This window comes from Urocampus carinirostris, chromosome 10 (genome assembly GCF_059441175.1).
Source record: "Urocampus carinirostris isolate Australia breed hairy pipefish chromosome 10, RoL_Ucar_1.0, whole genome shotgun sequence".
Classification (NCBI taxonomy): Eukaryota; Metazoa; Chordata; class Actinopteri; order Syngnathiformes; family Syngnathidae; genus Urocampus; species Urocampus carinirostris.
In genome coordinates, this window is record NC_142358.1 from 21,211,792 (window position 1) to 21,239,585 (window position 27,794).

Sequence of the window (27,794 nt, forward strand, 5' to 3'; positions counted from 1 at the left end):
CCGTACATTCTATTTTCAGTTGCCATCAATGACAAAAAAAGGCATTTGCAGCAGTACTATGTTGCAAATGTGTGTGGTCAATAAATTATTTAAACAAATAATCATGGAAATTGAAGAGACGAGTTCATTCGTTCAAACTCGTCTTTCCTTTTTGGGGCAAAACATATGTATCAGGAAAACGAATGAAAAACCTTATAGTTAATTTGAAGGATCGGTTTATTAGAATTAATACTTGAGATTGTAGTAGAAAGAAGAAAAGAACACACTGATGAAATTTAGGTTTTTGATAGCCCTTTCCATCGGGGGTACGTGCTTCCAGAATCAGCCCACCTCCTTTTTCAGAAAGATCATTTATTGTAAAAGTCAAAAAAAGAAACTACATCTGATTTGTTTTTATGAACACAGGAACTGAATCTGATTGGTTTGAACAGGAATCACATATTTCAATGTGGTGTATAATGTCGATATCTAGATGGCGTGCGAGCATAATAAATGAGTAGTGGAACTTTTGCATGTCAAGGTCATCTTGATTAGCCAGCTAGCAGGCCTCAGAGTAGCTTTTAAGTTGTAGCTTTCAAGTTGTAGAGTCTTGATAGAATTGCCAGTGGCCTTCACGTTGTATGGGTTAGCAAAAACGAGTTAGGTGCGCCTGTTTGATAACAGATAGGGACCAGTGGCCTCCAAGTTGTAGAGACAAAGTTTTTATGGCTTGGGAAACCCACTTTCCTGACCCTGAAGGCGTTTGCGAAATCCTAAAACCACACACTTATTGAGCACTATTGAAATATAAATGTAAAAGTCTATATTGGATGGAATATAGTATAAAAGGCCAGTTTGAACCATAATTTCCTTTTCTTGTTACAAAACAATTTTAGATCAATTCTTGTCACTGTTTTTGCTGAAAGTTCAACACAATTTAATCAAGACACACACCCTCAGATTTTAGGAATTGTCTTTATTAATCATCAGAGGAAACTTGAATGGAATACAGAACAACGATAAGAAAAGAAAACAAGGCAAGATAGAAGTCAGGATCTTGGTTGGTACCATTCAGATAGAGAACAAACATTGTTGGCTTAAATCTTATTGTGGATAGGACTTAAGGTAACTGGGCATTATTGTAATTTGATAGATATCCCCCAACGACAAGACAACCTGTATCTTCCCTTTGTTTCACAAATGCGAGATAAGACCAACCCCCCCCCCCCATCACGCCCAGTGCAACCTCAGACAATTCAATCACTTTAACTCATTGAATTCAAACATGAGATTCAATGCACGTGTTTGATATTGTTATTTTCTGACATTGCGAAAGAGAATGCTGACCCAACGTTGAATGTCCTAGAATTCATATTCCATGAGGAAAATATGGATTAATGTACGGTATTTAGACTAGTGGAGACGACAAAGCTGAAATTATTGTAAAGACCATTTGAGGGTTGACATTACTGAGCGACCTGGACATGGACTGATTTTTTTTTTAGCTTGCAATACTTTCCAGTGTTGTGGTCTACATACTATAGTTGGCACTTAACACAGTTCCTTAGTTAAAACAATAACATTAGTGAAGGTCAAAACCTAACAGCTTAGTAAGCTAAAGTCTCACAATTCTATCTTGTGAAAGCATAATGGCTTATTTAAACTCCAAGTTTCAGTTGAACTGCAAATCATAAAACTTTAAGACTTGAGGTTCATTTTCAAGCAGGTGACATCAACCATTACCTCATTTAATGTGATTGAGGGCAACAAAGGACCGATCCTGCCATATGTAAAGACTTATATATGCCATATAAGTAAATGAACACAAATAGATAATGTAATACCAAAATATATTACGTAAATGCAATTGATCAATTTATTCATCAAGTTTGTCATTTATCTATTTCAGTATTGTCATGTATTTTTTGTACATTTTATCATGTTAATTTTTAAGTATTTTGTCATTTATTTTGTCGTATATTTTGTCACAGCAAAATGTTAATCAAACAAAGGGGAGGATCGAATTGGCTGAGCGTTTCACCCATTGGTTGATCGACGAGTGCACCGATCAACTGCATTGCATTTTAACCAATAGGTAAAAAGCTCAGGTAACAGGCCCGCCTCCTCATTTAAACATTTTCTTGTGATAAAATGCACAACGAAATACACGACAAAATAAACAATAAACTAAATACTTGATTAAATTTTAAAAAAAGAGTTAATAAATACATATATGACTGAATTGTGTTTTTATATATATTTATTCAGATATAACGCTTACTTGTGTATACAGTGGAACCTCGGTTCTCGAACATAGTCCGTTCCATTTTTTTTGTACGAAAACCGATTTGTACGATCACCGAAGCCGTTTTTTCCCATTAAAAGTAATGTAAAATTGTTTTAATCCGTTCCAACACCCTGAATGTTTATCTTGAATATTTAAAGTAAAGCTAACCCAGGCTAATCGTACGTTCGCGTTAGCGTAATCTTCCGTACGAAAGATTACGCTAACATGAACGTGTAAAAATAAAAAAATCAGGTCTTTTACACGTCATTTAGCACCCGGGTCTCCACAACAAGTGGTGAGTGGTTAAAGGATAAAGAAAAGAATTATGAATAGGATTTCTTACCGGTCGGCAGACGCCATGCTGCATTCCTGAAAGAAGGGAAACTCGCACACCTTCATATTTTGCTATTATTTCTTTCTTAAATGCAATAGTTGTACGCACTACTCCTCTTTTTTCACCTGTAGCAACTTTGCTGCTTGCACCAACCTTCTTCCGTGGCATAATTAGGGGTTAAAAAACTCCCTTCACCGCTTTTGAAAAACCAAAACAGAAAAGGAGTGCGAGTTGCCGTGACAACAGTTCTTCACGAGGGGTGGGGGCAATCTACACTAGTACGCCGCTCAGCGTCGCCCCTAGCGTACCGGGGTTCGAACTCCGATTTTTTGAACGAAAAGCGAAGCAGGAATTTCTCGAAATTTTTGGTCGAGAACCGATTTGTTCGAACTGAGAGGCGTTCGAAAACCGAGGTTCCACTGTAACTCAAATTCTTAATTTTTTATTTAAATCTGTATTACATTTACACTTTTTCTTAGCTCAAAGTAAACATTGAAAGTGACAAACGTTGAAGATGTGTGGCCATGATTCAAATAATTTCTTGACATTAACTATGAAAACAATACCAACATAAAATTTAAAATGTATTTATTTAATGTCCTTCAAGGTCAAATTCATTATTAGAGACACTTAAGAGTTGCTTCCCTTATCATCCTTTTTTCCATTAATTCATAGTTTTGAGAACAAATTTATTTTTTTCTCCATTGCGTAACATTAGTCTCTTGTGTGGTTTGGCTTAACCACGAGGATTTTAGGGGCACGATTTCCTGTGGTGTGTCTTGGGTAAGTACAGCCTGGTGGTTCCAGGGCAACACATGTTACCACCCGGTCTAAATAGTGTGTGAGATAAATCAAAGGCTTTTTCATTATTTATTTATAACACAGGTGACATAGTGTTTAGGATTTGGCGCTCTCACCGCTGCAACCCGGGTTCTATTCCCATTGCATCTAATTATATGCAACTTTTCGACTGATCAATCGTTGCACCCATACGATCATATACTACCGTTAAACCTTGTGTATACCGCACACCCAAACTTTGAGTTTGTTTTTAGGTAAAGATGCATGTTCTAGACGAATAAATCCGTGATTTATTTATGTCTTCATTTATTTATATGGCATTTGATTGTGAGGGGCGCCACGGCGGATGGGTGTTTAGCATGCAGCTCCACGGTGTGGAGGTCAAGGATTCAATTTCAGCTACAGTGTGGCATTTTCGTGTTCTTCCGACTTCCTCCCACATTCGAAAAACATGCATATGAGGTTAATTGGCCGGTCCAAATTGTTCCTAGGTGTGATTATGCGTGTAAATGGTTGTATGTCTCTGTGTGCCCTTTGATTGGCTGGCAACCAGTTCATAGTATCCCCAGCACACTGGCCAAAGATAGCTTGGATGCGCTCCAGTACCACCGCAACCCAAGTGAAGATAAGCGGTGAAGGAAATGGAATGAGTATTGTATGCACTATTGATTTACTTGTACTTTTATTCTACATATGGCATGATCTGTCCACCTTAGTCTTTTGCAAGGAATTGTTCATTGCCAGAATGAGTTCAATGTTGCAAATTTGTGGTTGCAATCGTTCTCACACTGCACCAAACAAACTTATTCTCAATTGTCTCCCTGAGCACAAATAAGGCATAATCAGTCAGAGCTGATATCTGTGCACTACATATGGAATTTAAATCTTGTAGGATTTGTCCTTAAGCTACTTTAGTATACTGCGAGAGAAGAACAAGATGACCTTGAGTTTAAGTGAGACGAGGAAAATATGTTTCTTTGATGGAAGTATGAATGTCAAGAGATCAAGCTGAGGATTTACATCAATAATTGCAACCAGAAGATCAAAACATTGCATATGAGTGATACGCTCTTGCACGAGCATTTCAATGTCACGTCGAGACTGACGAGCTGCTCGCTAAAATGAAGCTGTCCAGGGCGGCCGTTCAATTCCCGCACCGATCATAACCCGGTGACAGGAACATCCACGGGTTCCCGTGGAGGGTCAGGACCATATCCGGCACGTGTTATCCTTGCTGCCTGAAGTAGGACAAAAACACGAGCAGGTGGTTGCACAGCAGGGACCAGCGCAATTAACAAATTGTGACGAGCTGCCTCGGACCGCTCCGGGCCACATTAGTCGTTATCAAACGCATGCAGGAACATTGGTGATGTGAATACCTGTGATAACGGTGTCGCCTTCGTAATTGAAGGCGCAGGAAAAGATCTCGTCGGTGTGGCCCTGCAGGACCTGAAAGCAGACTCCGGACTGGACATCCCACAGGCGAGCTGTCTTGTCTGAGCTGGCGGTCAGGAGACGGCTACCTTGAGGACTGAAGCAGATCTAACAAGAAGAGACTCAACTCAAAAATAGATTCCAGCAGAGGCTCTGTAAAATGCTGTTAAAACTGCATACTTGAGTTTAATACACCTCATTATCATAAAAGATCAACCATTAAAAATCAGGGTACTTGTGGTGTAATTAAGGGGAGTTTGTGCACGACTTGGCCGCTTATTTTTTATTCTGCAAATGAGAAAGAGGAAAAGGGAGAACGCCATCTAAACAAGAGCTCTGCCAAGTTATTCACCAACAAGTAATTTTCTCCAAAGTAGGCGTGGGCGGATCGATACAAATATTCATATTATCGATACAGATCAAGTACTGGTATCAGAGCATTTCTATTGTCCTGGGATCGATACTTTCAGGCATGAAAATTCACCATTTTGAATTAAAGAAGGGTGACCTACGTGAATTGTATAGACCCAAGGAGAAAATATTTCACAGTGCAGGGCGTGTTTTGTGATATTTCCCAGAGTAAATCAGGCGTTTGAGGTGGTGCGTTTAAATTAAAACCAGTGTAATTGGCGCGGGCAGGAGAACTGTAGTTATTAGTGTGTAACGCACATTAGTATACTCTAAAGCAGTGGTTTCCAAGCCTTTTCGAGATGAGAGCTAAGTTTTGTTACTACTTAGCGCAACAGGCAACCAGTTTGAAATGCATATCTAAAGTAACAACTTGTCACGTTGATACTATGTTGTTACTATGTTATTATCAGGTTAATTATTGGAAGCATGGTTAAATACACTCATTTAATTAAAAAAAATCAATATACTATAAGATCACAATGACTAAGCACTAATAAGCTATTTTTACAACAGGTCCGCGGGCACGTCAGCTATCCTCACGAGGTACCCTGGTTCCCGTGGGCAAAACGTTGGGGATCCAAGAATCAAGCTTCAAAATGTCCCTCAATGTAGCAGCCATTTTGCCAGTGTCAAATTATTTGAAGTCATTTTTTCAGTCAACAGAAAGTGGCAAAATGGCTGCCCACGTGGGCTAGATAAAAACGACTTGTGGTACTCACAGTGCCTTGCAAAAGTATTAGTCCCCCCAGGAAGTTTTGACATATTACCAATTTTCAGGCTTTAAAATCATAGATTAAAAAATAACTCAAAATATGTTTTAATAATAAACAACATGTGAGACACAATTGCGAAAAGACATTGTGCTAACAAATATAAAATGGAAAAGTAATAGTTGTAAAAATATTGGCCCCCTTTCAGTTAACACTTTGTCCAACCTCCTTTCGTTGTGGTCAGATACACAAGTCTATCTTTGGTATTTCTCTATACGTTTTGCACATCTTAAAGAAGAAATATTGGCACATTCTTCCTTACAAATCAAGTTCCTTAAGGTGTGATGGTGATCATTTGTGCACAGCATTTTTCAGATCTTTCCACAAATGTTCTATAGGATTGAGGTCTGGGCTTTGGCTTGGCCAATCTAACGTCATTATGTTGTTAGTTTTAAACTGTTCAATTGTAGATGTTCATTTATGTTTAGGGTCCTTATCCAGTTGGGAGGTGAACCTGTGCCCCGTTCTCATGTCTCTTTAAGACTACAACAGATTTGTGTCCAGAATCGCCCTGTATTTAGCTCCATCAACTCTAATGATCCTCCGAATCCCTGCTGAAGAAAAGAAACCCCAGAGCATGATGCTGCCACCATGTTTGCAAGTGAGGATGGTGTTTTCAGGGTGATGTGCTGTTTTTCTTTTATGCAAAATGTTCCTCTATGCATTCAGCCCAAAGGGTTCAATTTTGGTCTTATCTAACCTGAGGATCTTGTTCTACATGTTATTTGTGTCTACCATGTGGCTTCTTGCAAACCCCAAATGGGCCTTTTTACGGCATTCATTAATTGTTATCTCGTGCAAAGGATGTCCCACCTCAGCTGTGTATGCCTGTCATCCAATATGATCCTGGGCCTCTTGGTTGTTTCTCAGATCAGTTTTCTCCTTGTTTGGGCAAAAGTTCAGAAGGATGGCCAGGTCTTGGTAGATTTGCAGTGGTTTCATGCTCTCTCCATTTTGATGTCATTGCTCATACAATGCTCTGGGAGATGTATAAATGTTGCAAAATCTTCTTGAACCCTGTTCCTGCTTTGAACTTTTCCACAACTTTATCCTGCCTGGTGTGTTGTTTGGTCTCCATAATGATGTCTGTTCTCCAGCATGTCCAATTGAACTGTAACTTAATGACACACATTTGCACCGTGTCATTGTCGGGCATTTAGGTCGACATAGGGTCATTAATCAGTGAAATTCTGGAGTCAGTTGGCTAAGCTGAGAGCACACGGGGCCAATATTTTTCCATCATCTACTTTTTAGCGTTTTTGTTTTTTTTCAATATATTTTAAAATGTTGAAAACATTTTGTTTAATGTCACGACTGTGCTTCAGATGTTGTTGATTCTTGGAAAATATTTTCAGTTTTTTTCAGCTTTAAGTTTGAAGCCTGAAATGTAGCAATGTAAAATCAAAAAGTTCTTGGCGGGGCAATACTTTTGCTATGCATTGTAATTCTAAATCCAGAAAGGGATTATTCTTTCGAAGGTTATGTTTGGAGTAAATCATGTGATTTCACAGTAGTTTAATTGACAAAACTGGGCAAGCAATAGTATTCACTTCATCAGCCCGTGGGGGCCATTTTATTTGAAAGACTTGAGAAGGATAATAAAAGAGGCAGCAGCACTGGAGAGCGTTTTGAAAATCACGCCCAATGACAACTAAGTCCGACCCGGGGCCTGGCCTTAATGGTTCTATTCTTGCACCGAGGGACACTACGGAAAAGAAGATTAAAAAGCCCTCCTCGGGGTACCCGTGAAAATAAAGTTTTATTATGGATATAAATTGAACACCAACAAGCCACCCAAGACTGGACATAGAAATTGACAAGAATACAACCATGAATGAAGGTGCTAAAAAAAAAAGGAAAGTAGAAAAACAGTCTTCAAGTCAAGTGTGTGCAAACTAGGACCTGCGGGCTTCATGCAGCCCATCAAGCCTTCTGATCCGGTCAATAATTATGATTTGTGAAATAAATTACCTCCAGAAAAATATTTTTGTTTTGGTGCCATTCTTGTCCTAGTGTCCCGTTGTGTATATCCCCATTAAAGTATAATTTTCATAGAGTATTAATAAAGATTCGTATGGGTGCTTGAAATCATTGAAAATGCTTAAATTTTAATGTTGTGTTTTCAAGGTTTGACAAGTGTTTGAATTTAGGGTGCTTGTAGATGCTTGAAAATGTTATCATGTTTCCCGGCAGTCTGACTATACATCACATAATAAATGAAGTAAAATAAAACAAGTCTGCTTAAGTCTCGCATTGTGTTTCTTCTTCTCTCATGATCAACTGCATCTGGTATTAGTTTGTATGGCACAGTCATGTGAAGCATCATCGCCCCCTAGAGGACAGGTGCATAAGACCAAAACTCATCAGTACACATGCTGTTTCTCCAAAGGTCTTGAGGATGATCAAGATGCTTTAAGGAAATTGTGAGACTCATTGTGTTTTTTTGTGACAGCAGGGGTTTTCACCAGGGAACTCTCCCATTAATGCCATGTTAGTCCAGTATCTTTTTTATAGTGGAGTCATAAAGGCCAGCAAGACCTGCAGTTCCTTGGGTGTTTTTTTAGGTTCTTTTCAACCTCCTGGATGAGCCGTCGTTGCACTCTTTGAGTAATCTTAGTTTGCCAGGCACTTATGGGGAGGTATTCCCTTGTTCTCAGTTTATTTCCATTAAGGATAATGCCTCTGACAGTGGTTTGCTGGAGCCCTATAGCCTTTGAAATGTTTTTGTGATCCTTTCCGAATTATAGATTTCAATCACTTTTTTTCTAGTTTATTCTGGAATTTCTATGTATTGTGACCATTTTTGAGATTTTGTAGCCTATTTCACTTTATCTAGCAGATTCAATACAAGAGATTTATTTATTCAACGTAGGTAGTGGCCATTAATTTTGGGTGTTGCCAGTGGAATTGAACTCCCAAAACTGTGGTTAGTCATAGTTACTTTGTTATTTAACAAGGAGGGGAATTTACTATTTCACATTGGACCAGAAAGGTTTTGATTTTCTATTATGCCTTGATAAATGGAATCAACATTTCAAAACTGCATTTGGATTTTCTCAAGTTTTCTCTGTGTATTATTAAAATTGGGTTGATGATCTAAAACCTTTGTGAGTGATAATTATTTAAAAAAAACAGAAATAAGAAAGGGGGCAAATCATTTTTCTTGGCACTGTATGTAAATTACATATACATAATGCATATACATAATGCTCTACATATAGAGCATTTTTCATGTTTCGTGAAATTGGAAAATTGTCTTTGAAAGTCCTCAAAAGGTGCTTGAATTTGGGCATTAAAAAGGTGTGAAAATGCCAAGGTGAAACTGTAATTGATGCTTACTCCACTCAAAGGCCAACATTCTACAGCTGTCTATATTTTTCAACTTGCCATTTTTAGATTATAATGTTTTTATCAACCTAAATGTTTATCAAATTGTATCCAAAAAATACACTTCTGAGCCAGCCATGTTGCATTTGGAGTTCTTCAATGCATATGAAACGTAGTGTCCCTCACTACTTGGACACTCAAGAACCTAAGTAACAAGGAAAACTATTCTACGGTAATATAGAGCTTGACTTTTATTGAATCCCTAATGTACTGCAGAGGTATTGGATTTCAGACATTGGAACGGATAAAAAAAAATCCCAATCAATCAAAAAAATTGCCCATTCCTGATTTGAGTCATTAAGTAATTATCAGTGATGACAAGACAACAAAAGGGCAAACGCAAGCTGACAAGAAGGGAAATGGGTCAAATAAAAAATGGGAAAATGTCACAGTTAAAAAAGCAGGGGTAAGGTAGAAAAGGTGTCCTGTTTAAGAGAGATAAGGCTCATAATCCTCAGGATTGATCCCCCTGCAGTATATTTATAACACACGGATACAACATAGGGACCCTCTCACGTGCAAGACATTCACCTTTGCGCACAAATCTTCAGCTCTTTCAAAAAATCATCCGCCATCAAGGCATTTGACCTTTCTTTCCAAATGTAATCAAACACAAAGGCCAGGCTAATCATGTTAGCTTGAGTAGGTTGCTGTGGTTGCGTCAGAATGGACTGTTGGGAAAAAAACCCTCGACAAGCAGGTTCAGATTGAGGCTTTATATCTATCTATCTACTCTGTTCATATCCCTCGAGAGGCGTGACCGACAGCAAGACAAACACATACAAAAACAAAGAAAATAAAAAAGGGAAAAAGTAGCAAAAAACACACACAAACATTTTTGGACCAAGGCCAGCCCAAATGCCCAAACACCCAAACAAGTTAAGCACCTTGGCACCCAAGTTAGTGATGCTTTCGTCCCTCCAAATAAAACGGGACACAGGAAAGCGGCCATGTCACTCGGGTCAGGGTAACACAACACACTCTTCTGTTCAACAGCAGGGTCCGACAGCTTTCACTGGTTTACCTCTGCTGCATCATACATGTGCCCTGCCCATCCCTTAGAACACGTCTAATAGGTTGGAGCTTATTTTCAAAGTAGCAAAACGTCACTGTCTTACCCCCTAATTGTGTTCCATTACACAAAAGAACAATCGCTGTGCAGTTTGGTCTAAATAAAATAGAGGTAGCTCAATTGCTGAGAAGTTTGGAATTTTCTATCAGTTTTCTTAAATGGGAGTTCTAGATATGCTGGGATAAGCCAAAGATGTGTTAGTTTATATCTCAAACAATTATTACAATCATTATTTTATGAGGGTTTGTGGAATGTGCATCAGATTTAGCCATCTATTTATATTGTCGTGCTAATTGCGAGAGTGTCTCGTGTCAATAAGTCCAATGTTCACAAGACCACAATGGCACGCTGTCGAAATGGCTGATATTGATCAAAAGATGAAAAACAACCCAGTTATTCAATAGCGGTTTTAAAATGCCTAAAAAAAAAAAACTATAAAAAGCTTGCATCAAATGTCACGTGAAAATTGTTTCCATAATCTAGACTTCGTCTTCTGTAGCACAGTGGTGTCCAGAATATTCTGCCATCAAAAAACTTCGAGAAGTAGTCAATCTCCGGTCTCTAATTTCTTCGGATCACCCGAAATTCAACAATCATGCTACGGACAAGAGAAGAAAATTACTGTGCTTCAACACATTACTTATATTGTTTTTAAGCAACAATAATAAATTTGTGTCCTGCTAAACACGATTGAAGTTATCCACTGCTAATTTAGATGGATTACTACCTTGTGAAGACAATGATGAATTGACAGGGAAACTCATTTCTTCTATGGGGGAGTTCAACAAAATAAAACCAAAAAAACCGATGTGCCCATAGATCAGAACTGGGTACTCTGGTCCTCGAGGGCAGCATGTCCTGCATGATTTAAGAGGTTTCTCTTCTTCAACTCCATCCGCCTATCTGCACCGCTTTTCCTCGGTTGTCTCGCAGGGGATGTTGGAGCCCATCCCAGCTATCTTCAGGCAGTGGGCCGCGGACACCCTCAACTGGTTGCCAGCCAGTTGCAAGGGACACAAAGACAGACCACTCAATCGTTTACTCAAACCTAGGGACAATTAACTCGACATGCATGGGTTTTCTTTGGAATGTGGGAGGAAACCGGAGCACCCAGAGGAAATAGCTGGATTTGAACCGATGACCTCAGATCTGTACCACCTACGTGCCAACCACTAAGCTACTCCTCTTCTTCAACTCAGGTGATACAAATACTTAGCTAGGAGCTGTCTGGAGCTTGTTAATGATCCTGGTGATTGCAATCACCTCTTTGAAAATCATGCAGGACATGTGGCCCACAAGGACCAGAGTGCTAAGGTTTGTCATAGAAGATTAAAATGGGGTAATGGTGATTCATATGTGTGGGAATTCACAGCTGATGTGAAAAACTATCTTTCTATATATGGAAGCCATACCCCCCCCCCCCCCTGTGAGAGATGGCTAGGGTCAAGAACAAACTAAAAATCATTCCAAACATTCCACTTCGCTCTTCCCAACCTGACACCGAACATTAAGCCAACAAGCGTGTTGTATGCTACTCTGTGTACCTTTTAATTGCCCCTTGGGGACAAATTAAGTGTTTTGATGGATGGATTGATTTAACACAACAACCATGTAACACTTATTCAGCAGAGAGAACAACAGCATATACTGGTTTACCCCCTCTGCATCACATGGTTCGATCCCACAAAGCGTCTCCCTCACCCGCTGGCCCAAGCCCAAAAAACAGGTGAAGAAAGGGAACTCTGTGCAGTTCAGAAACAAATGAGAACTTCAATGTGTTTGAGAGACGACAATTACAGGTGAAAAAAAACGTTTTTTATTCGCTCTAATTTGTGTTTTATCATGCCCTCGCCTATGAGTCATAGTTTCTTCCCAAGAGCCATCACCACCCTTAACACACACCACCCAAAAAACTGAAACTCTTGCAAACACATTACATCATACAGATGTAAAATTGTATTCATGCCTATGCTCACTTTGCACAATGTTGCCTATTTTGCACTGCCGCATATTGTACTAATACGATCCCAAAACTGTATGTAACAACCTACATGCCCACACTTTCGTGTGAAAATATTGTGTAAATTATAACCTTTATCTTTTTTGTTCCTTTATCTTCTTTGTTTTCTTTGTTCCTCACTGTAAAATGTGAACTTGGAGTGCCACGTCCAATTTCGTTGTCACAATATGTTCAACCTATTTTGTAACAATGACAATAAAGGTATATTCTATTAAATTCTATTCTTTTTGTGATTTAAAAAAATGATAGTATTTTGTCTTCGATACTTAAATGAGGCACAACCAAACTGTTTTGCTCCCACTCTATGTTTAAATACACACATTTGTATCTGTGTGTGTGTGTTGTTGTTGAAAGGTGGATGTAGTAGTGGACCTTATTAGAACATCTTTAAGAATAAAGGGCAGGCATGTGGATTTTATATGAAGCATGGGCCCTGTGATCACATGTGGCTTCTTTGTGTGTTAAATACAGCAATGCAATGCGTGATTAAGACTGGACCTTTTAGATAGATAGATAGATAGATAGATAGATAGATAGATAGATAGATAGATAGATAGATAGATAGATAGATAGATAGATAGATAGATAGATAGATAGATAGATAGATAGATAGATAGATAGATAGATAGATAGATAGATAGATAGATAGATAGATAGATAGATAGATAGATAGATAGATAGATAGATAGATAGATAGATAGATAGATAGATAGATACTTTGTTCATCCCCGAAGGGAAATTCATATTTCCAGCAGCATCCCTGAGCTGAGAACAATCGAGAACAATCGAAAATAACACGGGAGCTGCTGGAGTGGCTGCCATTCGTGACGGCGCCGGAAGAAAAGATTCAATTTGAATCATGTACAAACAAACAAACAATTGAATCATGTACAAACAAACAAACAAACAAAATATTCATGTTTCAATAAGTGGAGTGTTAATAAAATGGGGGGAAAATAATACAGATAGATAGATAGATAGATAGATAGATAGATAGATAGATAGATAGATAGATAGATAGATAGACAGACAGACAGACAGACAGACAGACAGACAGACAGACAGACAGACAGACAGACAGACAGACAGACAGACAGACAGACAGACAGACAGACAGACAGACAGATAGATAGATAGATAGATAGATAGATAGATAGATAGATAGATAGATAGATAGATAGATAGATACTTTATTCATCCCCGAAGGGAAATTCATTAGTACGGTGCGCCTTGTTTTTTTTGCATGTAAATTATATGTCGTGATTTCCTTTACCTATATGTATTTTGCTGTATGTTGTTTATTTTGTTTTTAATAATTGTTGGAATAAATATGTTTTATGTTACTTTATGTATATTTATTTTGGAATTTGTCAATGTCTTCAGATATACTGCAGGTATATATTTTTTTCGTTTTTATTTATTTGCCAAGATATTTGTAAACTTGTGATTTATACATGTGAATGAATTGCTTTTCAAGATGTTTTTTCAATTGAGTACGTCAGTATTTGTGTGTTTACATGGAAGTGAATGCATAGCCCCAAAATCAACCCCTAAAACTAAGCTATCTGAGTCGGATTAGGGCGATCAATTCTTACCTTCGAGATTTCTCCTTCATGGCCTTCTAGTGTTGTTAGACACTCATGTGTAATTGCACTGAATACCTTAGCTGTGCCTGTTCAAAACAGTCGACAGAATTTAGGCAATAAAAAGAGTGTTAATCAAATCACTGCATTGAAAACTGATGTTCAGAATTAACAGTAGCGGAAATAAAAGGATGCACCACACACTAGAAGAGTATGGGTAGGCGGATCTATCATAATACAGATGAAATGAAATGATCTGCATTTATATAGCGCTTTTCAAGTCAATGACTTCCCAAAGCGCTTTACAATGTGCTCCACATTTGCCAATAGCGGCCTTGCAGCCATTTAAGGCGCTAACCTGCTTATTGGGGGTATTAGGGGTTCAGTGTCTTACCCAAGGACACTTCGACATGTAACACGGACGAGCCGGGATTCGAACTGAGATCCCTTGATCCCAAGACGAGCGCTCTACCTCCTGAGCTACTGCCGCCCCAGATGCTCCCATACTTACGACCATTCGACTCACGTAAAACGGTAAATACGAACATTTTTATCGGGATGTCGAAAATTGTTTTTGTTCTGAGACAGGTGTGATAGAAATATATCTATTTTCTATACTCCTTATGTAGTTAGTAACAATCATTTTAGTGCCTAAAATTTGTGTGCCTTGTTTATCATAAATATAAACTAACTCAGGGGGGAGGAGTTATTATATTCGATGCTTGTTTCCAAGCAAAAAGTATCGGTATAGGATCGCTATCAATTGATACTACCCTATATTGACTTGGATCGGACCGATACCAAAATTCCTGTTATCGCCCACACCGACACCTAATTTTTCTGTATTTGTACATTTTGATATATTTTACAACGAAAGGTGCATCTTTTGGACGAGTAGAAATAATCATAAAAAAACAATATGTTCTCCTCATTTAGTCACTACTCTTGATCGGTGAATACTTAAAACAGTGTGGTTAAATATGACAAAATCTCACCATCAGCTGAGGCGGTAGCAATTAGTTGACCTCGTAAATCAAAACAAACGTCCAGCACTTCCTCTTTGTGTCCAAAAAGGGTGGCAATGCATTTACCACTGTATGCATCCCAAACCTGAGGAAAAATGGCACCATAAAATATATTCACTAGAATTGAAATTGTCTTCATTGTCATTGATAACAACGTAATGAACATTATTTGCAATGAGATTAGGAAAAGCACTCAAGAATAAACATTGTCCTACCCCCACAGGAAAAGTCATTTTGGAGTTTACTCAAGTCTGTTTTACACATTTATTTTGAAGGATATTTTCAGATAGGAAGCGACATCACAGCCATATTGGTTCAATATATAAACGATTTCCTTTTGCGGGGGTCACCAACCTTTTTGAAGCGCGACTTTTGATTATGGATTACTCGAAAAGCTACCAGTTTGATATGCATTTCAAAAATGACAATTATTATGTTATTACTATGCTGTTACTATGTTATCACCAGGTTGTAATTATTAGAATTTGAGTTTAAATAGGCTCAGTCAACAACTAAAACACCATGCGATTAAAAATCCAATTTCTTGGAATTTAAAATGACCCATATTCAGAACCGATTCACGGGCTACTCAGATGTTCTTAGAAGGATACCTGCTGCTCATAGGCACCACGTTGGAGACCCCTGATTTGCAGCCATCTGCTTGCATTGTTGTGCCTTTATCTTCATCGTCTGTAAGTTTCCCAAAAAAGCTTTTGCTAATAGATACTTGTGGTGTATTACACTGAAATTGCTTAGTCCTTATTGTTTGTGGTGTGGTGTCAGACTCACTCTATTGTCATTGTATGTTTTAGTTTGACTCTATTTTGGATTAAAGTAGAGTTTGGACGCTCATCTAGACTCAGCCTTGTATTCTAAAAGCTGTTAAACTGCTGCTAAATTGGAAAACAGAGCATAGTTCCACAAAGCCAAATTAGAAAAAGTAAAAAAAAAAAAGTGAAATATTATCAAAAACAATTACTCAGTGCTATAACCTTTTCTCCCCCCCCCCCCCCCCCCCCCCAATAGTAAATGAGTGTATATGCATGTTTTCACCTTTCCCGTTTTGTCCATAGAGCCTGTGACTATTAGTGAGCAGTCCCAGTTAAACTGCACGTTGCTGATCTCTGCCAGGTGACCCATCAACGTGTGGACACGCCTTCGAATACAAAAGCAAGTGTGTTGGCTGTTCCATCTTGCACAAAATTGCTGCAAGAAGTCGGATCACTGACCTTGCTGAAGCAACATCCCAAATAATGACGGAATGGTCGAAAGAGCCCGTCACCAGCTGACTGCCGCACGAGTTGAAGCACAAGGAAAGCACCTCTGCAGTATGACCCTGAATGCAATCAAGAACAGAGAATTATGATACACTCTGGTCATCCTGGAAGGGGGATTACCACTTGTGAGGCCCCTTCTCAAGGTGTCTTATTTTCCTCGTGCTGAGGTTTTGAGTTTTTCCTTGTCCGCTTGTTGGTTTAAGATCAGGGGATGGTGTCATTGTAACCAGTCCTTTGAAACATCTTGTATCTACAAATAAATGGGAATTGACTTGATTTAACTACACTAAGGGTGGGCGGATCGATTCAAATGTTGATATTATTGATACTGAGCAAGTACTTGGCTTGGATCAATAATATTGTCTTTGGGTTGGTACTGTCTTCCCCTTTTAACGATCAATTAGATAATGGTGAAATGTAGTTGTATGTTGCTGTGTTGTGTTTAAACATTATTTGCACTAGTGACTTTGTTTCAAAATATTGTGCAATGAGAGGTATTGTAAGTGTCTGCTTGACTTTGTTATACAGCATTTGTAAAAAAGTACTAAAAATCACAAAGAAGAATACAAACTACAGAGACTCAAAGGGACCAAAACGCAATATTTATCTTATTTTTTGCCCATCCTGTCACGAGGTTTTTGGAGTTTTTTTGGTACCCGTAGTAGCAAGACGGCTGACAACAGCCACAACCTTTTGGGTGGATGATTATGTAACTTTGGAGATTTCAACGGGGAATGCTTTGAGAACATGTTTGAATTTACTTTTTGAGATTTGGGCATTTTCCCTGTTCCCCTGTAATTCCGTTGCTTTTTCTCCTTATTTGGAGAGTCTACTAAAGTTGCTCTACTGGTGGATTTGGACCCAAAAGTGGGTCTCCGACCCGTTTTCAGTGGGTTGCGGGGCCTTTCTTTTGGCAAACTAATGCTAAGAAAAAAAGAGGGTCAATTACACTTCTTAACAGTAATGTCCTGTTTAATCTCTTCTTCCTGCTCAGCAATTTCCCAATTGTGTTTCAGAAGGACCACATCTCCTTTTATTGTTCTTTTTTGGTTCTACTTTCTCTTTCTGTCCATGATAATGAGTCCCAAGTTAATGAGAGAAGTAAGGAAATGTGGAAAACAGTGATAAATGATTTCAAATTATGAAAATGGAGTAAATTGTCTGCCATTGGAGTGCTGCTGGAATCTACAGTAAATGGTTTAAAAATGTTTCATTTTTTGCTTACTGTCAGAATATTAATCTTTATTATCTATTTATGGTTATAATTGTTTAGGTACAGGTTTTCTTGATATTTTGGCTATGAATTTCCTATAGTAAGTCGCTATTTGAAAGCAATTTTAGGGAGTCGCTTATCTGCGATAAATAAACTTATGTGCGATCATATACGATATTTGAAATTGCTTTGTTCTTGCTGGTCATTTTGTTTTGGGGAAAAATAGGTGAGTATAATCTACAATCGCTGCTTTAAACTGCACAATCCTTTCAATTGATAAATTTGAGAAGTGTAATTTTTTTCTTGATTTGGGTCACAGCTACGGCACGGTGGTAGGTGGTTGGCGCCTCAGCAACACAGTTCAGGGGTCCTAGGTTCGAATCCAGCTGCCAGTTTCCCTGTGCAAAGTTTGCATGTTCTCCCCCTGCTTGCGTGGGTTTTCACCAGGCACTCCGGTTTCCTCCCTCATTCCAAAGACATGTATGGCAGGTTTGGCAGGGGACTCAAAATTGTCCCTAGGTATGAATGTTGTTTGTACCTGTGTGCCCTGAAACTGGCTAGCGACCAGTCCAGGTTGTCCCCTGCCGACTGCCCGGGGATAGCCCCAGCACCCCCGCGAACCTAGTTAGGATAAAGGGTGTAGAAAATGGATGGATGGATAGGTCACAGCTTGTCATTAGGGTAATTATAAATCACAATTCTCCAGCACTGCTGAGCTGTTATCATTCATATAGCCGTAATTTACTCGGGTGAAAAATGGCTTCGGAAGTCGCAACTCAAATGAGGTCATTGATTTGCAAAACTACTCTACAAAGATTAAAATCTCCAACATTTTCATTTAAAAAAAACCTTTCACAAGAGCGTTTTGTGCTTTAATAAAGTCTCACAATGAAACTCAGATCACAAACGGCTGCATGCGGGTACAGAGTGGCTAGGGAAAATGCTTTTTATTGATGTGCAAAAATGCTTCATGCAAGGCCAGTCAGAGGAAAAAGGAAAAAAAAAATAATGACTCACAGTGAGTGTGGCCACTTCCCACCCGTTCGCCACGTCCCACAGCTTGGCGGCGGAGTCCATGCTGCCTGTGGCCACAAGCGTACTCTGGGGGTTGAATCCCAGACACACCTACACAACGTGTTTATTTTCCTCACATATAGTCACATGTGACATTTGCATCTAAAACAGAGCTTTCTACTCACTATTTCGGCTGTATGACCCCGAAACGTATAGATGCATTTTCCCGTTTCGGCGCACCACAGCTTACAGGTCTTATCAAAGGAACCCGTAGCAATCTTGTCTCTAAATCAGAAAAAAACAAAAAGGTGGGGTGTATCATAAAGGTACTTTTGGACATATTTCCATATTTCAGGCTTCAAACTTATACATAAAACCTCATAATCAACAACATGTGAGACAAAATCGGGAAAAAAATAAAAAATGTATTCAGCAATATATATTGTGGTAATGAATAAAAAAAATAAAAAGTAGGCTTTGCAAAAATGTGCCCCCCTTTGGGATTTTTTGGCCTGGAGAGGGACGGGTGCCACCAGGCTGTACTTGCTAAAGGCACACCACAGGAAATGGTGCCCCTACGACCCATCTGGTTAAGAGAACGAACGAACGAATGAACGAACCAACCAACAAAACAACAAACAAAAGAACCAACGAACCAACCAACGAATGAACGAGCCAGCCAACCGACGAACTAACTAACAAACGAAAGAACCAACCAACCAACCGACAAACCGATAATTTCAACCAACCGACGAACGAACCGACGAACGAACCGACGAACGAACCGACGAACGAACCGACGAACGAACCGACGAACGAACCGACGAACGAACCGACGAACGAACCGACGAACGAACCGACGAACGAACCGAAGAAACGAACGGACAAACGAACCAACAAACGAACCGACGAACGAACCGACGAACAAACCGGCGAACGAACCGACCAACGAACCGACCAACCAACGGACCAATCAAAGAACCAACCAACGGACCAACCAACCAACCAATGAACAAACCGACGAACGAACCGACGAACAAACCGACGAACGAACCGAAGAAACGAACGGACAAACGAACCGACAAACGAACCGACAAACGAACCGACGAACGAACCGACGAACAAACCGGCGAACGAACCGACCAACGAACCGACCAACGAACCGACCAACGAACCGACCAACCAACGGACCAATCAAAGAACCGACCAAGGAACCGACCAACCAACGGACCAATCAAAGAACCAACCAACTGACCAACCAACTGACCAACCAACTGACCAACCAAGTTTTGCACAGCTAGTAACGGAAATATTTGCCCATTCGTCCTTACAAAACATGCCCAAGTTCCTTAAGGTTTGATGGTGATGGTTTGTGCACAGCATTTTTCAGAACCTTCCATAATTCCTCTATAGCAGGGGTCTCAAACTCCAAAAAAAACTTGGGGGACACTTGAGCTCGAGTCTGGGTGAGGTCGGGCCACAAAAGTTCAAATAAAAACATTCCACTTTTCTCAAATCTCGTTTTTTAAAATTCCCCACACAAAAAAACATTGAGAATCAAAATCAATTAAATCATAAAGAAGGGATCCATAATCTACTTCAAGGGACAGTGTGTATTATTCACTTCCTCCTAGTGGTAGAAAGTGTAATCCATTGGAAAAAAGATATAGAAATACCCGTCCTGATGTCCTCATTTTAAAGGACATCTTTATACTTTTTATACAGTGTACATGCAAATGTGAATAAAAACATTTCAGTTTTTCGACTTTTTGAACCAATCTTAGGAATGTCATGAAATTTAAAATTGAAAAAATGATGTGCCCTACGTCTGTAGAGCTAAAGAGCTAAATTTTCTGTTGGCCTTCAAAAATGAAACAAAATGGCAAAAATTGGATGGCACCGGCACATCCCACTTGAGAGAAACGTCTGGCACTGAAAGAATTCGTGTAAAATGAGCTAGAAAAAAAACAAAAGAGTTGGCTGTAAAAGTGTTATTACCCAAAGGGGTTGTTGAACGAAATGGCGTACACAACATTCCGGTGACCCTCCAGTGTGTGAAGCTCAGTGCCGGAGGCGGTGTCCCAAATACGACACGTTCTGTCATAGCTCCCGGTTAGAAACCTGCAGAGGCGACAAAAACCATAAACCAACCCAAGAGTTTTTTACAGGGCGGCAGAATTTGCCACATCACCTTGACCCTGATTTGTCAAACGCAACGTTAGTCAGAGGCAGAATGTGTGCTTTTAACTCCTGTAAAACACAAAGGAGAACAAAATCTCAGGTTTTGTGGGTCATTCTGTTTCTCTTGGCTTTTTTGCAGGGTGGACGCAAGTGAGGGGGATCCAAAACTGAGGCATGGGTGCTAAGAAAGATGGTAATACTAATAACAAAACCAGGAACAAAGTAACAAAAACAAGGGGTCATTTCCACTACCAACCCAGGTTTGTGTGCTTTTTGTTTGTTCCTGGTTTCTTATTTGGACATTTTGTTAGTACTTAAGTTCCCACGTTGTTTGTTTGTTACTTTGTTCCTTGCATCTCCATTTCTGGTTTGGTCTTTGATTCCGGATTGGACCATGTCAGGTTTTTTTTTTGTTTTGACATGTCATTTGTTTTGTGACCCCTTGTTCCTAGTTATGTTATTAAATACCATCCCTATTTTGAGCACCTCTACCTCAGTGTCTGCTGTTTCTTTACTTGGGTACCCAAAACATCAACCTTAAAGTTTTTTTAATGAATGTTTGTTTGATTGTTCCTGTAAATGTGAATGGTCTAGATTTATATAGCACTTTTCAAGTTAATGAAGACCTCTCAAAGGGCTTTACAATGTGCTTCACAATTAACTATTTAAACAAACTCAGATACCGATAGCAGTGTCAACCATGCAAGGCAACTACCTGCTTAACAGGGGCAATAGGGGTTCAGTGTCTTGCCCAAGGACACGGAGGAGCCGGTAATCGAACCTGCGACCTGTGAATCCCAAGACAAGCACTTTACCTCCTGCACTTTATATACAGAAAAAAATATCACAAAAGACCATTTCTGCAAATTAGAATGCATAGGATGCCGGTTCATTATTTTGACTATTATTTCATTCTGTTGTTTGTTATTTTCACCATTATGCACTGTTTACATCATTGTCGCTTTCGGCCAATCATGTCGCTGTTCTTTTGTTTTTATCCTTAAATGGCGGATCTGCTTTGGTATCCTAGGAGAAGGAACAGGTTGGAATTTCTTATCCGACGTTTGAGCTCTCTCCCGTTTACTTATTTTGAGTGTCTAATGAACTTTAAATTTATCCCTGATTATGGCTGGCAGCAGGGGTGTCAAACAGGCGGCCCACGGGCCGTATCAGGCGAGTTAACGCTGAGGGAAGCGCAAGAGAAAAACGAGCTGCAGGTTGAAATATGTCCACTTGATGCTGCCAAAGCCAGGTGCCTCTCATAAAGACACTGTAGTTGTATTTCTCTCTCTCTCTCTCTCTCTCTCTCTCTCTCTCTCTCTCTCTCTCTCTCTCTCTCTCTCTCTCTCTCTCTCTCTCTCTCTCTCTCTCTCTCTCTCTCTCTCTCTCTCTCTCTCTCTCTCTCTCTCTCTCTCTCTCTTTTCCTCCCTCTCTTTTTCACTCTCTGTGTCTTTGTCTCTCTGTGTGTCTTTTTACCTTCATTTGCTCTCTCCTCCTTTTTTCTTTTCTCTCTCTTTTCTCTCTATCTTTGTCTATCTCTCTTTCTTCCTGCCCTTTTGTCTCACTCTCTATTTCTCTCTTTTTCACTCTCTCTGTCTCTCTTTTTCTCTTTCTTTGTCTCTCGCTGTGTCTTTTGACCTTTTTCTGCTCTCTCTTTTCTCTTTTTCTCTCTTGCTTTCCCCTTCTATCTTTCGCTCCTCTTTTCTCTCCTTCTCTGTTTCTCTTTATATTTCCCTGTTGAATTTCTTTCTTTCACTCTCTTTCTTTCACCCTCTCTCACTATCTTTTTATCTCTTTTGCTTCTCATGTTCTCTCTCTCTCTTTATTTCTCTCGCTCGCTCTTTCTCCCTTTCTCTCTTTCCCTGTCCCACGCTCTCTATTTTTCTCTCCTTCTCTTTCTCTTATTTCTTTCTCTCTTATTTTTCTTTCTCCTCAATCTACAAGTCCGGCCCCCGAGAGAATGTTTGTTCTATTATGTGACCCCTGAGGTAAAATTAGTCTGACACCCCTGGCTTACAGCTTACTAGTAAACCTTTTTATGATATACTAGTATTTTGAGATGGAATATGTGAGGTTTTTTTTTAATCTACAATATTAAAATAACAAGAGACTTGATATATTTTAGTTGATTTGTAATAAATCATGGGGTCTACTATTTTTGTTTTCATTTACATTAAAGAAAATAAAGAACTTTTTCACAATAAAATTATTTTCTGATGAAGTCTTGGAGTCATTTCAAATCACTGTCCAGGTCTTTGTGTAGTCTTGTTGCCCTCTAGTGTTGAAAAAGGGCAGTGGCTTCATCATGTCAATTCTAAAAAGGGAATTGGCAGTTACCGTATTGAAAAATCAAAGGGCATTTTAGGTCAGGGGCCACATGGTCGAAAAACAACTCCCACGGGGGCCAGACTTGTAAAATAATGGTATGAAAAGATGTGGATATTTCAGAAACTCACGATCAAATTACGATGATACAGGGGTGTAAGATTAGTTTGAAAAACGATTTTTTTTTCCTGAATATGTTTCTCCTTCACTAAGATTTAATCTCTGGTAACTGTGCTTTTAAAAATAAAACAAAACAACGATTGAATTCGCTTCCACTAGTTTGGTTCTCTCAAAGAAAGTCAACCATTTTGTAAAGGCACATGAACACTAATTTAAATGCAAATTATAAAGAGGATAGATTTAATGATAATTTATTTCTGTATGGAAATATTGACCTAGATTTGGGAGCCTCGCTATTAATGTCATATTTATTACAAAAAGGAGTTAAAGGTTCTATAAACCTCTGAACCCTCGGTGGTATTATTTTACTTTGTATCCTTTAATTCAGATGCTAATTTCCAATCACGGGGATAAAAAAACGTAGTCTAGTAGCGAATATTGCATTTAGGAGAGACATCCAGGTGACACACGTGACTGCAATCGTATTGGGTTAAAACATTGTTTCTCAACTTGTGGGTTGGGACCCAAAAGTGGGTCACAGACCTTTTTTCAGTGGGTTACAGGCCTTTGCTTAGGCAAAACATGCTAAGAAGAAAATAACGGAGGGGCACTTTTTAACAATAATTGGCGATGATTCCCTGCTCGATCTAGACTTCAATCGTTGATGTCCGGATTGTGTTTAAAGGGACCACATCTCATTTTACTGTGATTTTGTTGGTTTTAGTTCCCCTTTCTACTCATAATAATGAAAGTTAGTGATAAGGGGAAGAAGAAGTGACAGTGACAACAAAGATTGATTGAAGAAGCAAAATATTGCAAAATACCAAAATTATATACTGTACAACTGGTAAGGCGCTACTTAAAGGTACAGTAAATGGTTTATAAGTGCTATATTTTCAGATTTTTACCGGTATATTAAGCTTTATTGTCAGTAGGTAAAGCACTCGTCTTGGGATCAAAAGGTCGCAGGTTCGATTCCCGGCTCCTCTGTGTTATATGTCGAAGTGTCCTTGGGCAAGTCACTGAATCTCTAATGGCCCCAATTAGCAGGTAGTTGCCTTGCATGGCTGACGCTGCCTTCGGTGTGTGTGAATGGGGAAGTGTGAAGCACATTGTAGAGTGTTTTTTGAGGTCTTCATTGACTTGAAAAGTGCTATATAAATGCAGACCAGTTTAGGTACACTTTTATTAATATTCAGGGTACATATTGATTGTGGTATGTGGCTATTTTAAAGCAGTGTTAGGGGATTATTTGCGATGTAAGCTTAAATGCGAGTGTTCAGGTACTCAAAGTTGTTTTCGGTTTTGCTGGTCATTTTGTTCATTGAAAATAAAAATAAAAATTAAGGTGAATATATTGTATTACATCTGGTTTGAATCGCACAGTACTTTTCATTCAATAAACATATTGCAGGTCTTTTTTGACGTGATGCGGCTCATTCTTCTCTTGTGCTTCTCAGCATTTTCTTGCGGGCTAGATTAAATATGTTAGCAGGCCTGATCCGTCCCGCAGGCCGTATCTTTTATACACTTGCTCAAAGGTCTCTATTCAAAATGAAGTTAGGTAAAATGTTCTTGAAGTATTCCACAAAGTATTTGGCCTGGTTTTGGTGCGAAAAAATGGAGCAATGTGAGAAATGGGGCAAGAAAATGTATAAAGACACACAGACGTACTGTACGAACCTTGGAAAAATTGAAGCAGTTTTGGTCTTCCTTGTTTTGTTTCTGCTGAAGTCGAATAATGAGCTTTTTTACCTGCTCGGCTCGAGATTTTGTAATTAGTGGCTCGGACTTCATGATCTCTTTCAACAACTCATCTGGATTGCTTCTGCAAAATAAGATAAAAAAAAACAATAATCAAAAATTAACAATGTAAAATTCAGTCTTAGCATAGTTATATGATCACCATTACTATCATAATCAAATGTTTAAATTATATTTATACTTGAATATGATGAATATAATTATATTTACCTTAATGTGCTCAGGTCAAAATAACCCGCCTCTGTGTCGTTAAAATTCTGAAAAAAAATCCCCTAAATCGGGGGTCTCAAACTCGCAGGCAGGGGCCAATTGCGGCCGCGGGATCATTATTTTGAGCCCTCTGCCTTAATATGAAACTTGTGGTTAGGCAATAAGCGGCACTTTGGCGCTCCCTAGTGGCTCTCTGGCATTTACAAAAAAAAAAGAGCTTGATAATGGAAAATAAAATGGATTTTCTTTAAAATGAGGACAATGGGATTTCTATTATTCACATTATTATTGAACAAAACATTATTTTTTTTCCTCGTCTAATCGCTTAACACTATTCTTGCATACGGGTAATGATAAAAGCACGTACTGGGATGTCAAATCCAAAAGGTCAATTGATTTGGTCCTCAATAGCCCTCCCTTGTCATATTCCAGGATAATGCCTGTGGAAAAATCAAAAATATTTCGCTTAATAAAACATTATTGCGTTCCTTCTCGGGCCTATTTGCCATTAAAGGATACAGAGATTTTGTTAAAGCAGAAAAGGACTTGTGTTACCTGGTGGGTAATATCGAAGAAGAAACCTCTTAAGTCGCATTTTGCGCAAGCGAGCCCACGTCGTGTCAACAAACAGTTGATATGGTAACGGCAAGAGGGTGGCCAATGCGCATGCTCAGTCGAGACCCGGAAATAAAAGAACGCAATTAACGCGTAGGCATTTTTTGAGATAATATACCGGCATAATAAAATGTGTTTTGAGACGCCTTGCACCACTCTAAAACAAAAAAAATGTGACAGACCATAAGTGCCATAATTTAATGAACAAGATAAACGTTTAAGTGATAAAAACGGCCTTACAACGAAAATTCAATTGATGATAACGGCATTTTAAAATAAAATGTCCTTAACAGAATTATTGAATTTAAAATGTTTTCATAGATTAATTTTATATTATTTCTTATTTTTCTCTTTTAAGAAAATCCTTTTGTAACTGAGTGTGATTTAAAAAAAATTCTAAAGGCTTTTCATCTAAAAAGGACGTTATTATTATTTGAATGTTTGTTTTGGTCATTAAATAATGGCAATCTTTGTCCTCCATCCATCCATCCATCCATTATCTGCACCGCTCTCCTCAGTAGGGTCGTGGGGGTGCTGGAGCCCATCCCAGCTATCTTCGGGCAGTGGGCAGGGGACACCCTGAACTGGTTGCCAGCAAGTCGCAGGGCACACAGAAACAGACAATTCGCTCGCTCATTCACACCAAGGGACTGTTTGAACCAGCCAATTTACCTAAAAATGCATGTTTTTGGAAGGTGGGAGGAAATCGGAGTGCCCGGAGGAAACCCACACGAGCACTGGGAGGACATGCAAACTCCACACGGAAGGTTCGATCTCATGACCTTAGAACTGTGCCGCACACACGTTAACCACTGCGCCGCTGCGCTGCCCTCTCTGTCATCCATAAAAGTATATTGATGTCTTTAAAAATTGTAAAAGTAGATAGTTTAAACTCACTGTTTCTCAATGATATTGTGTAATTTCCCCACCTCGGAAGAAGAAATCATTTTGCGCCCACCACCCCCTGGTTGAATGTCTTTAAAGGGACAGTGTGTAATATTTAGTGCCTCCTCGGGGCATTTTTATTCAGTGAAAAAAATGATTTGAACATCAGGTAAATATACATGAACTATTTTTCATTTAAAAAAAAAAGAAAAGTCAAGAAATTGCCAGTTCAGTGCTGTACGTGGTTAAGGGTCTTTTTCTCTCCGTACAGCCTCGCTGTTGAAAAGCATTTGGACTGAAGGCCCACACTGGAGTGACCAAACCTCTCATTGGCAAAAAAAAAAAAAATCAACAAGCTACACTGAGCTTGGCTGAGGAGCATGTAATGTGGAAAGAGGAGAACTGGTCCAGAGTTCACTTCTTCGATGAAAGAATATTTAATTCATTTGGGTCAGATGGGAAGCATTATGTTCGGCGACACATCAGAGAAAGACTAAACCCAAAGTAGGTTAAAAAGTCTGTGAAAGGTGGAGGAGGAAGTGTCATAGTTTGGGGCATGTTTTCTGCAGCAGGAGTTGGGCCTCTTGTAAAGCTACATGACCGAGTGAATGCAGATGCGTATCGGGACCTTCTTCAACACCATATGGTTCCTTGCGTTCATCGCCCATTTAGCCTGCAGTCTTCATGCAATAAAATGCTCCATGTCACACAGCAAAACAGAATTGCCTTGAAGGCAAAAACATTGAATTTATAGATTGGCCTGCCCAGAGTCCTGATCTCAAACCAATAGAAACACTGGAAAATCATTGGTGACAAAGTTATGGTCAAGAAACCCCCTACTGTGGAGGGGGCTGGAAGAAGAATGGACAAAAATCACACCAGAGCAGTGTGAGACACTTGTACTATCCTTTGGCCTAACTTTTTTACCCTTTAGATTTTTTTTCCATGCGAGTCATTTAAATTCTTTTCTACACACACACACAATATATACAGTGAAATGAAATGAAATGATCTGCATTTTATATAGGACTTTTCAAGTCAATGAAGACTTCCCAAAGCGCTTTACAATGTTCTTCACATTTACCCA

General features: G+C 39.1%; 1 protein-coding gene across 2 annotated transcripts; it reads right to left on the reverse strand.

The window, feature by feature from the left end:
* Positions 1-935: 935 nt before the first annotated feature.
* On the reverse strand, positions 936-25,867 carry daw1 (dynein assembly factor with WDR repeat domains 1). Of its 2 annotated transcripts, XM_088345945.1 has the most exons (13): positions 25,763-25,867; positions 25,575-25,647; positions 24,917-25,061; positions 20,799-20,857; positions 20,606-20,728; positions 18,793-18,892; positions 18,611-18,718; positions 16,333-16,439; positions 16,157-16,259; positions 15,074-15,188; positions 14,091-14,167; positions 4,781-4,943; positions 936-4,639 (listed from the first exon to the last, which is right to left on the reverse strand). In XM_088345945.1, exons 1-13 carry the CDS (start codon positions 25,800-25,802, stop codon positions 4,605-4,607), a joined length of 1,248 nt encoding a protein of 415 aa, XP_088202071.1. In that variant the 5' UTR covers positions 25,803-25,867; the 3' UTR covers positions 936-4,604. The 2 variants fall into 2 exon arrangements, with proteins under 2 accessions (XP_088202071.1, XP_088202072.1); XM_088345946.1 differs by lacking the exons at positions 936-4,639; positions 4,781-4,943 and adding an exon at positions 10,956-11,073.
* Between the last annotated feature and the right edge of the window lie 1,927 nt (positions 25,868-27,794).